The sequence below is a fragment of the Chrysochloris asiatica genome, unplaced genomic scaffold (assembly GCF_000296735.1).
Source record: "Chrysochloris asiatica unplaced genomic scaffold, ChrAsi1.0 scaffold00004, whole genome shotgun sequence".
Lineage (NCBI taxonomy): Eukaryota > Metazoa > Chordata > Mammalia > Afrosoricida > Chrysochloridae > Chrysochloris > Chrysochloris asiatica.
Window position 1 is genome coordinate 23,008,093 of NW_006408522.1, and position 13,468 is coordinate 23,021,560.

Consider the following 13,468-nt stretch of genomic DNA (forward strand, 5'->3'; position numbering starts at 1 on the left):
GGTGGTAGTGAGGTTGGCCCAGGATCAGACTTTGTTTCGTTTTGCTATGCATGGGGTCACTATGAGTCAGTTCCGACTCGATGGCACCTGACAATAACAACAACAACTGGTTCTTAGTTCCACATAAATTTTCCACACTAAGTTAATTTTGCTTGTAGGATTTCTTTTAATTTTTATTCATTTCTGTTGTGTTGCTAAGTCCCATTGAGTCAGTTCCGACCCATAGTGACCCTGTAGAGGATTTCCAAGGAGTGACTGGTGAGCTTGAACCACCAACCTTGCAATTCAAACCAACTTTGCAGTATAGCGCATTAACCCACAGCGCCATACCAGGACTCTGTTGTGTTGTTATTGTTGTTAGGTGCCATTGAGTCGGTACAGACCCATAGCGACCTTTATGTACAGCAGAACGAAACACTGCCCGATCCTGGGCCAACCTCACTATAGTTGCCGTGCTTGAGTCCATCGATGCTGCCACTTGGCCAATCCATCTGTTGTGTTACTGTTTACTAAATCATTCCAATTTTCCTCTTTTTGAAAAAAAAAATTTCATTTTGATGTGCATGTGTATTAATTTTCTTTGAGATTACCCTGTAATTTATTAATTTTTTTCCCACTATGTAAAACAATCTGCTTTATCTTGAAATCTACATGACTTCCTCACCATTTGGAAGTTTTGTAAGTATTGTCTTCTTTTGCTTTATAGTTGACTTCTTTATAAATTGATATCTCTGGTTCCCTATTTTTAGCCTGGTAGATTTATTTTACTTTACATACTTCTATATCTGGATTGAGTTCTAGGTGGTGTGTATATATGGTAATCTCAAATTTTATTGTCTGCTATTGTTGGTTCTCAGGCCAAAGAACACCCTTTAGTATTTTGTAAAGTTGGTCTGGTCATTACAAATTCCTTTCATACCTGTTTATCAGGAAGTGTCCTGCTTTTGCTGTCATATCTGTGTGACAGCTTTGCTGGATATATGATTCTTGGTAGGCAGTTTTTTCTTTCAGAATTTTGTGTGTGTCATTCTGTTGCCTTTTTGCAGGCATGGTTTCTGGTGATAAACAAGAGTTTGGTCTTATTGATTCTCCTTTGAAGGTAATTTCTGTTTTTCCTGAGATGCTCTCAGGATTCTTCCCTTGTCTTTGGATTTGAAAAGTTTGATTATTATATGTCATGGTGATTTTCTTTTGGGATCTATCCATTTGGAGTTCATTCAGCTTCTTTTCATCTTTCATGTTTGGGAAGTTTTCTTCTAACAACTCTTTGACAATTTTCTCCATGCTTTTTATTGTCTTTTCCTGTTCTAGAATTTCAGTCACCCATAAGTTGTTCCTGTTAATGGTGTCCTACTTAATTAACTCTTAGATTTTCTTTGGAGTATTTCATTCTTTTTTCTGATTGTTCTTCTAGCATACCTGTAAAGAGATTATTCTTCAGGTCAACTAATTTGGGCTTCTATTGCGTTGAATCTATTCCTTTGGACAATGTATTTTTGAAATCTGTATTATTTGTCTTCTGGATTTCTAATTTTCTAATTGCAGGTTTTATATTTCAATATTTGCATTTATTTTGTCTGTTTTTGGTAGTGTTTTTCTGAATTCTAAAGTTTTTTCTGCTTCCTCTATCTTTTTGTGAATCCTTATAAGGTACCTAAATATCATTCTTTTGGATTTTTTTTTTTTTTTTTAAAGTTAGTCCCATTACTGTTTCTTCCCCAGAAATGTTTTCTGGCTCTGCATCTTTATCATTTGTATGAGCCATTCTCTCTTGTTTCTTCATGTCAGCTAAAATTGTTGTCTCCAGGGCATTGTCAGCTTTTCATACTTATATTTTATTGATGATTGTGTGTTTATATGCTTTTAGGCTCTCATCAGTTGTCTCCTGTGGGGATACAGTTAGAGAATGGAGGCTTGTAGACCATTCTAGTTCTCCATTTGTGCACTTCAGTTTAGGGTGGGTTTGACTGGTATTGACTGCTGTCTATTATGGATCAGGTGGTATAGGAACTGCTTTTAGTTCTTGCCAGTGGTTGAAGCTACAGAGAGTATGCTTGTGGCTGGACTCTGTGGGCACAATTTCTGTCTTCTGTTGAGTGGGAAAGAGAAAACTCCTCCTTTCCTGTTGCCTGTATGAATCTGCTCTGTCAGGCCTCCTTCTGTTGCTAAAGCTGCTCACAAAATGGTCACGCTGTGTCTGACGGGCTGTTTACAAGTCAGTTTCCCTCTCTTGTCATCTCTGCTCACCTTCTCCCCCCAGCAAGCACTCAGTTCCACTTTTCTAACCTTCCCTCTGAAGTTCATGGTTCCAGAATTTTTTGTGTGTCTGTTTCATTTGGTCTCTCATGTCTTTGTTGTAGTGGGTCTGTATAGTGTGTCTGACTAGTCCATACCTTCCAGAAGTACTCTTAATACTATTTTCTTGACTTCTTTATCAGGTATTTCCAATACCTTGTTTTCCTCAGAAATATTTCTAGCTATGCCTCTTTGTAACTTCTTTGAACCTCATTGTTTTGTTTCTTCATGTGATAAGAAATTATCTTTTGTTTCTCAGGCGTGGTGTTGTTGTATTTGTATTAAGTTGATAATTGTATGTTGATATATTCTTCAGCACTTGCCAACTGCTTCCTGCTAGATGTGATTTGGTGATGGAACTATGACTTTCTCTATTTGCTGTTTTTACAGCTCAGTTTAGGATTGGTTTGACTGATGTTAGTTGTTGTTGATGAGGTGTGTAACATCTCATACTGGCTCTTCTGAGGTACGTTGGGGTTGTTGAGGGTATGATTGTGGCTGGACTGTATAGGCATGTTTGCTGTCCCCTTTCAGGTGAGGTAAGAAGAGAAAACACATCCAAGAGAGAAGGAAAAACAAACAAGTCAACAGCATTGTAAAAAGTATGTAGTTAAAAAAAAAAACCACAGACAGTATCTAGAAAAAGAATACAACAATTGAAAAGAAAAAACAGGGGAGGCAAAAACATTTAAAACATGAACAGAAAAAGAAAGAAAAATAACTAAATACAATGATGGGCAAGGGTGAGTGAAAGGAAAAAGAGACCACAGAGTAGTAAAGAAAGAAGTAGCAGTGGTTTAGAAAGAGAAGAAGAAAATAAAAGCAAAGATAGGTAGATAGGTTAAGAAGTAAGGGTAGGAAAAGAGAGGAAGAGGGGGAAGATAGTATAAATAAGCAAAAACAGTTACAGGAAATGCTCAAGGTAGTTGCTGGACCCAGAGAAGAGAAAATTCTGGGGTCTCTTGCCAGACAAGGACTTCGCGTGGTTGGACAAGGGATGAGAGTCCCAGCTATAGATGGAGTTTCTATGTAAGTAGATGACTGTTTTGGAAGTAGTTTGTGTAGACCTCAAAGCACCTGGGGGATCAGGTATTCTGTCCCAGAGGGCAGCCGAAAGCAAGCCATCCCACTAGTCCTGGTTTGGCCAAACCAGTTCTGTACATCTCAAGCAGACCACATCTGATTCCAGACAACGGGGGTTGGTGTTGCTTGTACCTAAATTACTTTGATGAAGCTCTGATTACCCAGAAAATAGTAGTTACATTGGGAGTGTACATGGGTTGGGGCTGGCTACACTTTTGGTCACCAGGGTAATGTTTTGTAGAAGAAAAAAATTGCTCACCTCTGTCTCACCAGTATTCAGTATGCCTCTGCACCATCAGCCATCCTCTGCCTTCAAAGCTGCCCACAAACATTCAAGATGGCCCCTCTGCACCTGCCTAGCCTGGCTTCCACAGATCACTTAACTCCTTTTTTTTCCCTTCCCCTGCACATCTGTTCAGCTGCATCTCCTAGTTAGAGGTGGCCCGGACTGACTGCACATTTGGAGCAGGAGTGAATCCAGGCACCGGAGTTGGTGCAGAGAGCTCTTCATTTACTTTGACAGGATTCACAACTGTGACACTGACTTCTGTGTGGCTTCAACTGCCGGGAGAACAGGGGCTTTCCAGAGAGTTTAAGTGGGTGGGGGCAGGACACACTTCTGGTAACCATGGGAGGATGGGGAACAAGGAAAAATTGCACTTTTATCTCCTCGAGTCACAATTATATTTCTGTAATACCAGTATGCTGTCTTATCTCCAAAGCCACTAACAAAAGTTTAGGAATGCTGTGCCGCATCTGGTCGGCTGGCAGAGATCATAGTCTGTGTCCTTTTTCATGCTACGTCTGTTCAGCTTCCTCTCCTAGTAAACATTCAGTCTACTTCTTTATTGCTTCTTCTGAAACACAGGGTCCCAGACCTATCATCTGCATGTGTTTCATTTGGTTTTCCTTGTCTTGGTTTTAGCGGGTCTTTGTAACCTCACTGCCATCTTGCCACCTCTATTTCCTACAGTTTTTTGAAAAATTCACTCTGCAATAGAAATAATAAAAGCATTCATAAGGTATTGTAGAAATCTGAAACTGTTATTAAGCATGCTTAGCTTTAGCCATTCATATAGGACGTATTTCAAGAAAAGGTGGTTACTGTACTTTTGTGCATGTTCCTGGTGTGATGCTGTAGTATCAGCACTGGACTGCAAACCACAAAGTTGACTACTCAAACCCATCAGCTGCTCCTGGGAAACTATACAGGGTATATGGTCGCTGTGAGTTTGAGCTAACTCGAATGTGCTTAACAACAACAATGTACCTTTGTCAGTTATAATCTATGTTGGAAGCTGGGGAATGGTGCGTTTTTTGCAGGTAAGATATGTAATACCCACATTATTTGTGTAAAAATATGGTACTCCTTTCTACACTATTTAAATTTTCAAGTTAATTTGATATGAATAGGTAGTGCATTCAAAATCTACAAGGTACCCAAGATTATTGTTGTCTTCTTTCCTCCACTGTGCGTTAACTACCAAGATAGCCTTCTCACTGACAACTGGTATTGCCTAGTCCTTGGAATTTCGTTAAGACGTAGTTAGACATAATCTTTGCATAATCAAAGAATATACATGTATATCCTTTCCCTGACCTTATTATTATTATTTTTGAACGCATACTTTAGGCAGTTTGTATTTGCTGCCTATCATGAAGATCACTCCCTTGGTTTTTGTTTTGATGATTGTGTTCACCTGTATATCTTTTGATCTCTACTTGTGATGCTGACATTTCACACGTAACAGGGTTAAATGATTTGTACATATTTCATGTAAGCCCAAGACAGAATCAAAGCTAAGATAGTATGTAGTCACCTACTAACTTTTAACTAAGAAGACTCAGGACATTCATCATCACCATTGTGGGAGAAATGACTCCAGTGGGGTTTGCATATAGAAGTCCTGAGAAGGCCCGGGATTAGAGTCATCATTCTCAATAGTCGCTTGTGGATTGCTGTCTTGGACTTCTTGCAGCTGCTTTTTTTATTTTTTAAATTGTGAATTATGTAATAGTTTACATGGGAGAACATTAGTTTTACAGTCATCCTATCTGTATATTGTTTCGTTGCCATGGTTACAATCCCCTCCATGCATCATCAACCAACCGAAGGGTATATCTGAGAAGCCTTGCAGCAGCTTTTGCATTTGAGTAGTAAGTGGATCTGTCTTTAAGCTAAGTTTAGTTAGGGAACAATTTTGCTGCTTCAAGGCTTCACGTAACTTCTTTACCCCATTATGTCCCAAAGAATTCTTGCCCAGGTCCAAAGTGGTCAGGCTCTGGTTGCATTTAAGGGCAGATGAGAGGTCCATGCAACAGAAAGGTACTGGAGAACATCCCCACAACCAGAGACATTTTAGGTTGCATACTTGATCATTTAAGGCCTCATATAGAAAAATCAGCCCTGTAACTCCTGTGTGATTCTGCCCCAAATCCAAGTGTGTTTGTTGTTGTTAGGTGCCATTGAGTCGGTACCGACCCATAGCAATCTTATGCAAAGCAGAATGAAACACTGCCTGACCCTGGGCCAACCTCACTACTGTTGCCACACTTGAGTCCATTGATGCTGCCACTTGACCAATCTATCTTGTTGGGGGTCTTCCTCTTTTTCTCTGACCCTCCACCTTACCAAACATGATATTCTTCTCCAACAACTAGTCCCTCCTGACAATATGTCCGAAGTGTGAGAGACAAAGTTTGGCCATCTTGGCCTCTAGGGAGCACTCTGGCTTCACTTCTTCCAAAACGGATTTATTGGTTCTTTTGAGAAAGATGAGGCCTTCTGCTCCCATAAAGATTACAGCCTCGGAAACCCTGTGCAGGGTCACTGTGAGTGGGAACCAATTCCATGGTACTTGACAACAGCAACAACAAAAGGTATATAATCATCTATGCCAAGAAATTTGGAAGACAGCTACCTGACCAACTGTTGGAAAGAGATCCATATTTGTGCCCATTCCAAAGAGAGGTGACCCAGTGCAATGTGGAAATCTTTGAACAACATCATTAATACCACATGCAAGTAAAATTTTGCAGATGGTAATTAAATGGCTGTAGAAGTACATCAACAGTGAACTTCCTGAAATTGAAGCCTGATTCAGAAGATTTGGAGCTAGAAATATCATTGCTGACTTCAGATGGATCTTGGCTAAAAGTAGAGAATACCAGAAAAATGTTTACTTGGGCTTTATTGACTGTACAATGGCTTTTGACTGTGGATCCTGACAAGCTATGGGTAACACTGTGAAGAGCAGGTGTTGCAAAGTATTTAATTGTACTCATGAGGAGCCTGTACAGTGATAGGTAGTCATTGTAACAGAATGAGGAAATAGTGAATGGGTTAAAACCAAAAAAAGGTGTGTGGCAGGGTTACATTTTGATACCGTACTTATTCAATCTATGTGTTGGATTATATATACAATAGAGTATCAGGATTGCAGGAAGATGCATTAATAACCTGTGATATGCAGATGATACAACCTTGCATGCTGAAAGTGAAGAGGACTTAAAATATTTACTGATGAAGATCAAAGACCAAAGTCTTCAGTATGGATTACACCTCAATGTAAAGAAAACAAAAATCCTCTCAACTTGGCCAGTGAGTAACATCGTGGTAAATGGGGGAAAGTTTGCAAGAATTTCATTTTGTTTGTATCCACAATCAACACTCATGGAAACAGCAATCAAGAAATCAAATGCATAAGGGAAATCTGCTGCTGAAGGAAGACCTCTCTGAAGTGTTCAAGAACAAAGATAATCAGTTTGAAGACTAAGGTATACCTGACCCACATCATGGTATTTTCAATATGCATGTGAAAGTTGGACAGTGGATAAAGAAGACCATAGAAGACTTGATGCATTTGAGTTTATCTTGTTGAAGCAGAATATTGAAAGTGTCATGGAGTGCCAGAAAAACAAACAAATCTGTATTGGAAGAAGTACAATCAGAATACTCCTTAGAAGGAAGAATGGTGAGATTTTGTCTTATACTTTGGACTTGTTTTCAGGAGGAATCAGTCCCTGTAAACCATATATCATGCTTGGTAAAGTGGAGGGTCAGTGAAAAAGAGGAAGGCCCCCAATAAGATGGATTGGCACAATGGCAGCAGCAGTGGGATCAAGCGTAGCATTCTTATAATTATGCAGAATTGAGCAGTGTTTAGGGTTTTGTGTGCATAGGATCTCCATGAGTCAGAACCAACAACAGCCCTTTGTTTGCAAATAACATCTTCAAAGTTTTTCTTTTAAATTTGTTCATGACATGTTTACCTTGTAGAGAGATTATTTTTCTATGTACTTAAATCTGTCCATTTTTTCTAATAATTTCTGGGTTTTATATCACAGTAACTTTAAAATATGGAAACCATGTGATTTTTTAAAAAATGTTTTTTGAAGTGCAAATCAAGGTACTAATATCCTATGATCGCTACTGAAACATCAAACGAACATAATTACCTTTTATTTTTGTAATTTTGTGTGAATTTTATATTGTTTATTTTAAATAAGCATACACATATTTCCATAAAAATAACTTATTTACCCTGGTATTTTACAGATGCCTTCCAGGATGTCAAATTTGTCAGCAGCTTGTCAGGTAAGTTTAATAAAATGACTAAAATATATAAATTTTGAAGAAAAATCATAACAGATCAATTAGAATCTTCAGAATATGGTAGGTAAAATTTATAGGGTATTGCAGTTGAGGGGTTTCCTACCCATACTTGAGAGGTGATAGATAATCATGTAAGATATCTTGAAACTCAAATGAGGCTACCTGAGCTGAGTCTTAAAGCTGAATTTGGTGGACAAGCATTGAGAGAAAAATAAACCATTCTAAGCAGAAAGAGTAGGATGTGGGAACACCTGGCAGTAAAGGTGAGCATGGTTCCTTCAGGAAACTGCAGAATGTAAGCTTTAAGATGGGAGTTGGAGAGGTCTGAACCCAAGGAAGAATATGGAGCCAGATCTCTTAATATATTTGTGTATTTTGCCAAATAGTTTTGATTTCATGTTAAAAGATTTTTAACATTCACAAATTTATAATTAATTTTGATTATTACATCATTTATGTTTAATGGCATTATTGATAATGGTTAATTTTAAATCTGTCTTATTGCTCTCTATTTTCGATGAGTCATGTATATTTTTCTTCCTACCTTTAGTTGCTTTTTTTCCCTTGATTTTATTTCAAATAAAAGGCTTCTTGGTGTGGTGCTGCAAGATAATGCACTGGACTGGCAGGTCAAACCCACCACCTGCTCTTGGGAAAACCGTATACAGGGTCATTATAAGTCAGAACTGATAGCGTAGTAGATTATGAGATGGGGTGCTCACCACAAGGTCAAAAGTTCAAATATACCAGTCACTCTTCGTGAGAAAGGTGAGGCTTTCTGATCCTGTAAAGATTTATATCCTCTGAAACCCTATACAGGGTTACTATGAGTCAGAACCGACTTAACATCACACAACCACTACCACCACTATTAACACTGTTCATTACTTAAGATCCCTGGGTGGGTCCCCCTTGTGCAGTCAGTTTACACTGGATAGTTTACTGAAAGGTTGGTCATTCAAACCCATCTAACAGTGCCATGGTAGATCTGCTTCCATAAGGATTATAGCCACAAAAGTCCTACTTTATTACACTTGTAATACATGGGTTGCCATGTGTATTACATTACTACCTGTAACTAAGTTATTTTGCATATATATTTTTTTAAAGTTATTTCTCTGAGCTAGGGTTCCCCAGACTTTCTCAGTTTACAGTGTCATTAATTATTTTTCTTGTACCCCAACCTCATTTATTAGTTTGCTTTATTAAGCAGTGGTATCTAAATAACTGGAGTCCTGGTGTGGTGCTATAAGACTGGACTGTTAATCGCAAAGTTGGCAGTTCAAAATCACCAGTTGCTCCTTGGATACCCTCTGCAGGGGTCACTAAGAGTTGGAACTGACTTGATTGTTCTTAACAACATTAGCACCAACAGCAATATAAACAGCTATAGTTAGTAGGTCCTTGAAAAAATAATACACATAAATTGAAAGAAAAGTAGCATGTTTTGAAGGGTATAGTACATTATGAATTTTGTTTTGGGATATTGATTTTCTTGTATCCCATTAGAAAGTTTTGGATTTATTCTAGGAGCTCTGGTAGCATAGTGGTTACGAATCGGGCTGTTAACCTTAAGATCAGCAGTTTGAAACTACCAGCCGCTCCGCAGGAGAAAGATGAGGCTTTCTGCTCCTGTAAAGATTTACAGCCTTGGAAACCCTGTACAGGGTCGTTATGGGTCAGAATCGACTCGACGACACTTAACAACAACATAATTAAGTTACTTTGGATCACCTTGATTATTTTAGGTGTCTCATTTACGTTATTAAATGAGTGCTAATAAGGTCTAACTTAGCTGAAGCAATTACATAATTCCTTTATGAGGACCCTATCTTAGGTCTTGTGTATTATGAAATTTCTCTGATTGGTGGGAACACAAACTGTTTGCTGTCTGTTGTAAGCTGTTGGAATTTTTTGACCTTTTGCTGTCTGGCAGTTTTTACTTTTGCCTTTAGTAGATTGTTTTTATACATGTCTATTAAGTGGTTCATTCCTTTTTATTGCTGACTACTATTTTATTGGAGTCCTGGTGTGTCGCTGTGGGTTAATGCGCCAGACTGCAAAGCCATTTGAACTGCAAGGTCAGCAGTTAAAGTACACCAGCTGCGCCTCGGAAACCCTATACAGGGTCGCTATGGGTCAGAACTGACTTGACAGCACTTAACAACAACAACTATTTTATTGGACTCCTAGTGTGGCGCTGTAGATCAGCCCTGGACTTTGAACTACTAGGTCACAATTCAAACTCATCAGGTGCTCCTCAGAAACCCTATACAGGGTTTGGAGTTGGAACTGACTCGACAGTACTTAACAGCAACGCCAATTACTCTATTATGTGAATATGCCACATTTTCTAGATGCCCACACTAAATTTAAATTATTTCACCATCATACACTAACATACACTGTTTGATTGCTGGAGTCCTGGTGTGGTGCTGTAGGTGAAAGTACTAGGCAGCTAGCTGCAAGGTCAGTGGTTCAAACCCACCAGCTGTTCCTTGGAAACCCTACATAGGCTTACAAAATGAGTTGGAACCAGCTCAACGGTATTTAACAGCAATTTCACTGCTACTGTGAAGATAATAATTTATTGATTTAAAATAAAGTAATTATTTTCAAGTTCTTCATTGGGCAAACTCAATTTTACTAAATACTTCATTGAATCCAATTTTTTGAAATTAAAGAAATATGTTTATTTTTTTCCCTGTAGATGCTTTTGTGGTCGCTTGGTCAAGCAACATGCTTGTTTTACTGCAAGTCTTGCCATGAAATACTCAGATGTGAAATTGGGTGACCATTTTACTCAGGCAATAGAAGAATGGTCAGTGGAAAAGCATACAGAACAGAGCCCAACTGATGCTTATGGAGTCATCAATTTTCAAGGGGGTTCTCATTCCTATAGATCTAAGGTATGTCACATATTAAGAGTTGCCTGCTTCATTACCATTTTAATCTTTAAGTAATAAGCATTTATTACCTGACAGTTTTTCTGCAAACACCATATCAAATTATCTCAATCATTCCTTTATGTATTTTGAAGTTATTTCTGTAAGTACATATGGGAGCTTCAAAAAAAATAGAAAATTTCATTACCTTTTCAATGTATTTTCCCATGAACTTTTTGAAGTCATGTCATATAAATATTGAATTGCTATTGCCATATCTTCATGTGGGAGCTCTGGTAGCATAGTGGTTATGAATCAGGCTGTGAACCACAAGGTCAGCAGTTCAAAACTACCAGCTGCTCCGTGGGAGAAAGATGAGGCTTTCTGCTCCCGGAAACCTTGTACAGGGTCGCTATGAGTTGGAACCGACTCCACAGCATATCTTTATGTTGGATTGAATCTTTTATCATTATGAAATACGAATTCTTTATCACTTGTCATTTTTCTTGCCAAGTCTATTTTTTTCTGAAATCAATATAATAGCTAAACTTTATTAGAATTAGACATATATGATTTTTCTTCTGAAAGCTTTTAACTATTTCTTATGTTTACTTGGTGGTCTCTTAAGCAATAAACCGTTGTTTTTTTATTTTGTCTTGAAATTTATCAGCAGTCTTCTTATAGGAATATTTAACACATTTATAGTGAAGCTATCTTATTTATTTTTGTCTCACTTGTTCTTTGTTTTCTTCTTGCATTCATTTAAGTATTTGTTATTTCCTTTTGTTATTAGCATGTTGCTTACATATCTTTTCTCTTAATGTAATTTTATAATAAACTATGTAAAATGAATTTTTAACTCAGGTAATGATTGGAGCTATCACTATTATAAATGAATTTTTTACACTTTCTGGACAATGAAAGAGCTCTTAGAATGCTGTAGTTGCATATGTGTTTCCGTTATGATTTTATGTGCTTTTGTTGTTTAAGTTTTTAATCTGTATGTATGTCACACCCCTTAAACCATTATTGTTTATATACATTTACTGACTTATGCTATTTGCATTGTTCTGTCTCTCTATATCTCTGCTTTACACATGTGTTTATTTTTTTTTTAAATATACATTTTGCAATATACATTTTTTCCCAGTGTATGTGAAACATTCTCCAGAATAAGTCATATTAGACCACAAAGCTACTATCTTCAGTAAATTTTTAAAAATTGAAATGCTACAAAGCATCTTCTCAGATCAAAATGCTATAAAATTTGAGATAAAAAATAGGAAGATCAAGAAAAAAACCCCAAATATTTGGAAACTAAATAAATGCTACTGTGTAATAAGAAGAAATAAACAATGAAACGAAAAAATTTCTTAACTGAGAATGAAAATACAACCTACTAAAACCTTTGGGATCGAGTAAAAGCAGTATTCAGAGAATATTTTATGGTAATAAAAGCACAAATCAAAAAGCAGATAAAACCATAGTCAACACTTTAACTTAATATATACACCAATTATGAAAGAGCTGGTAAAAAGCTTGCAGCTCTCAGAAGAAAGGAAATAAATTTAAAAGCTAATATGAGCAGAGAAAAATGAAGGAGAAAATAAAGCGAGAATCAAAAAGACTAGAAGTTGGTTTCTTCAAGGGATTAGTAAAAATGATAAACCACTAATAATATTCAACAAATGAAAAAGAGGTGCAAATAACACAAAGAATAAATAGGTAATGTCACAATGCAACCAATTGAAATAGAATAACAATATTATGAAAAATTGCAGGGAGTCTGTATGGCACTGTAGGATAAGCACTGGGTTGCTATATAAGTTTGGAGATTCAGAAACTCCCAACAGTAAAAGTCCTGGTCCAGACAAATACACTGACAAATTTTATCAAACATTAAGAAATGATACCAATTCTACTCAAACTATTCCAGGACATAGGAAACGATGGAGTGCTCCTGAACTCATTCTGTGAAACAAGCATAAAGATACTAAAACAAGGCAAAGACAACTAAATAATAAATTCATAGATCAATATCCCTCATGAACATAAATGGAAAAATTCTCCAAAAAATCCTAATTTTCCAACAGTATATCAAAAGCAATACATTATATACCCGACCAAGCAGGCTCAGGGGATGGTCCCAGAACTCTGAACCACATATAAAGGAATAATTAGAAGGTTAGAAGGCTCACAGCTGGGAGAATTTGTGGCAGAAGCAAGAAATCTATTGCTTTCTAGTCCAGGATGCTCGGCTGCTCCAGGAGCCACCATCTTGGGTGAGACCAAGCTGGGAAAGGATCAGCAGGGCCACAGACGCCTGGCAGAACCACAGAGATAAAGGTGTGGACATTCTTCTCTTTTGGTAACTGATCATTGGTCCCTTGCTGTCTGCGCACCTCCATTCTGGTGACTATAGGGGTGCCTGAGCTAGTGGGCACCCCAGCCCCACCCTCGGAGGGTTATACTACGCATATGCACAAATCTCCTCGAAATTTAAAGAGACAGTTTCCAATTAAAACCAAACGGCCACAGCCAGCCCTGAACTGTTTCCAACTAGAAAAAAGACCTGAACGGGGATTGTGGA

General features: G+C 37.7%; 1 protein-coding gene across 2 annotated transcripts in view; it reads left to right on the forward strand.

The window, feature by feature from the left end:
- Positions 1 to 13,468, forward strand: part of TRPM7 (transient receptor potential cation channel, subfamily M, member 7) — a 150,426-nt gene that overhangs the window by 33,531 nt on the left and 103,427 nt on the right. For both annotated transcript variants that reach the window (XM_006831653.1, XM_006831654.1), the window contains exons 3-4: positions 7,937 to 7,975; positions 10,704 to 10,902. In XM_006831653.1, the coding sequence (XP_006831716.1) occupies positions 7,937 to 7,975; positions 10,704 to 10,902 (238 nt within the window). The remainder of the gene's footprint in view (positions 1 to 7,936; positions 7,976 to 10,703; positions 10,903 to 13,468) is intronic.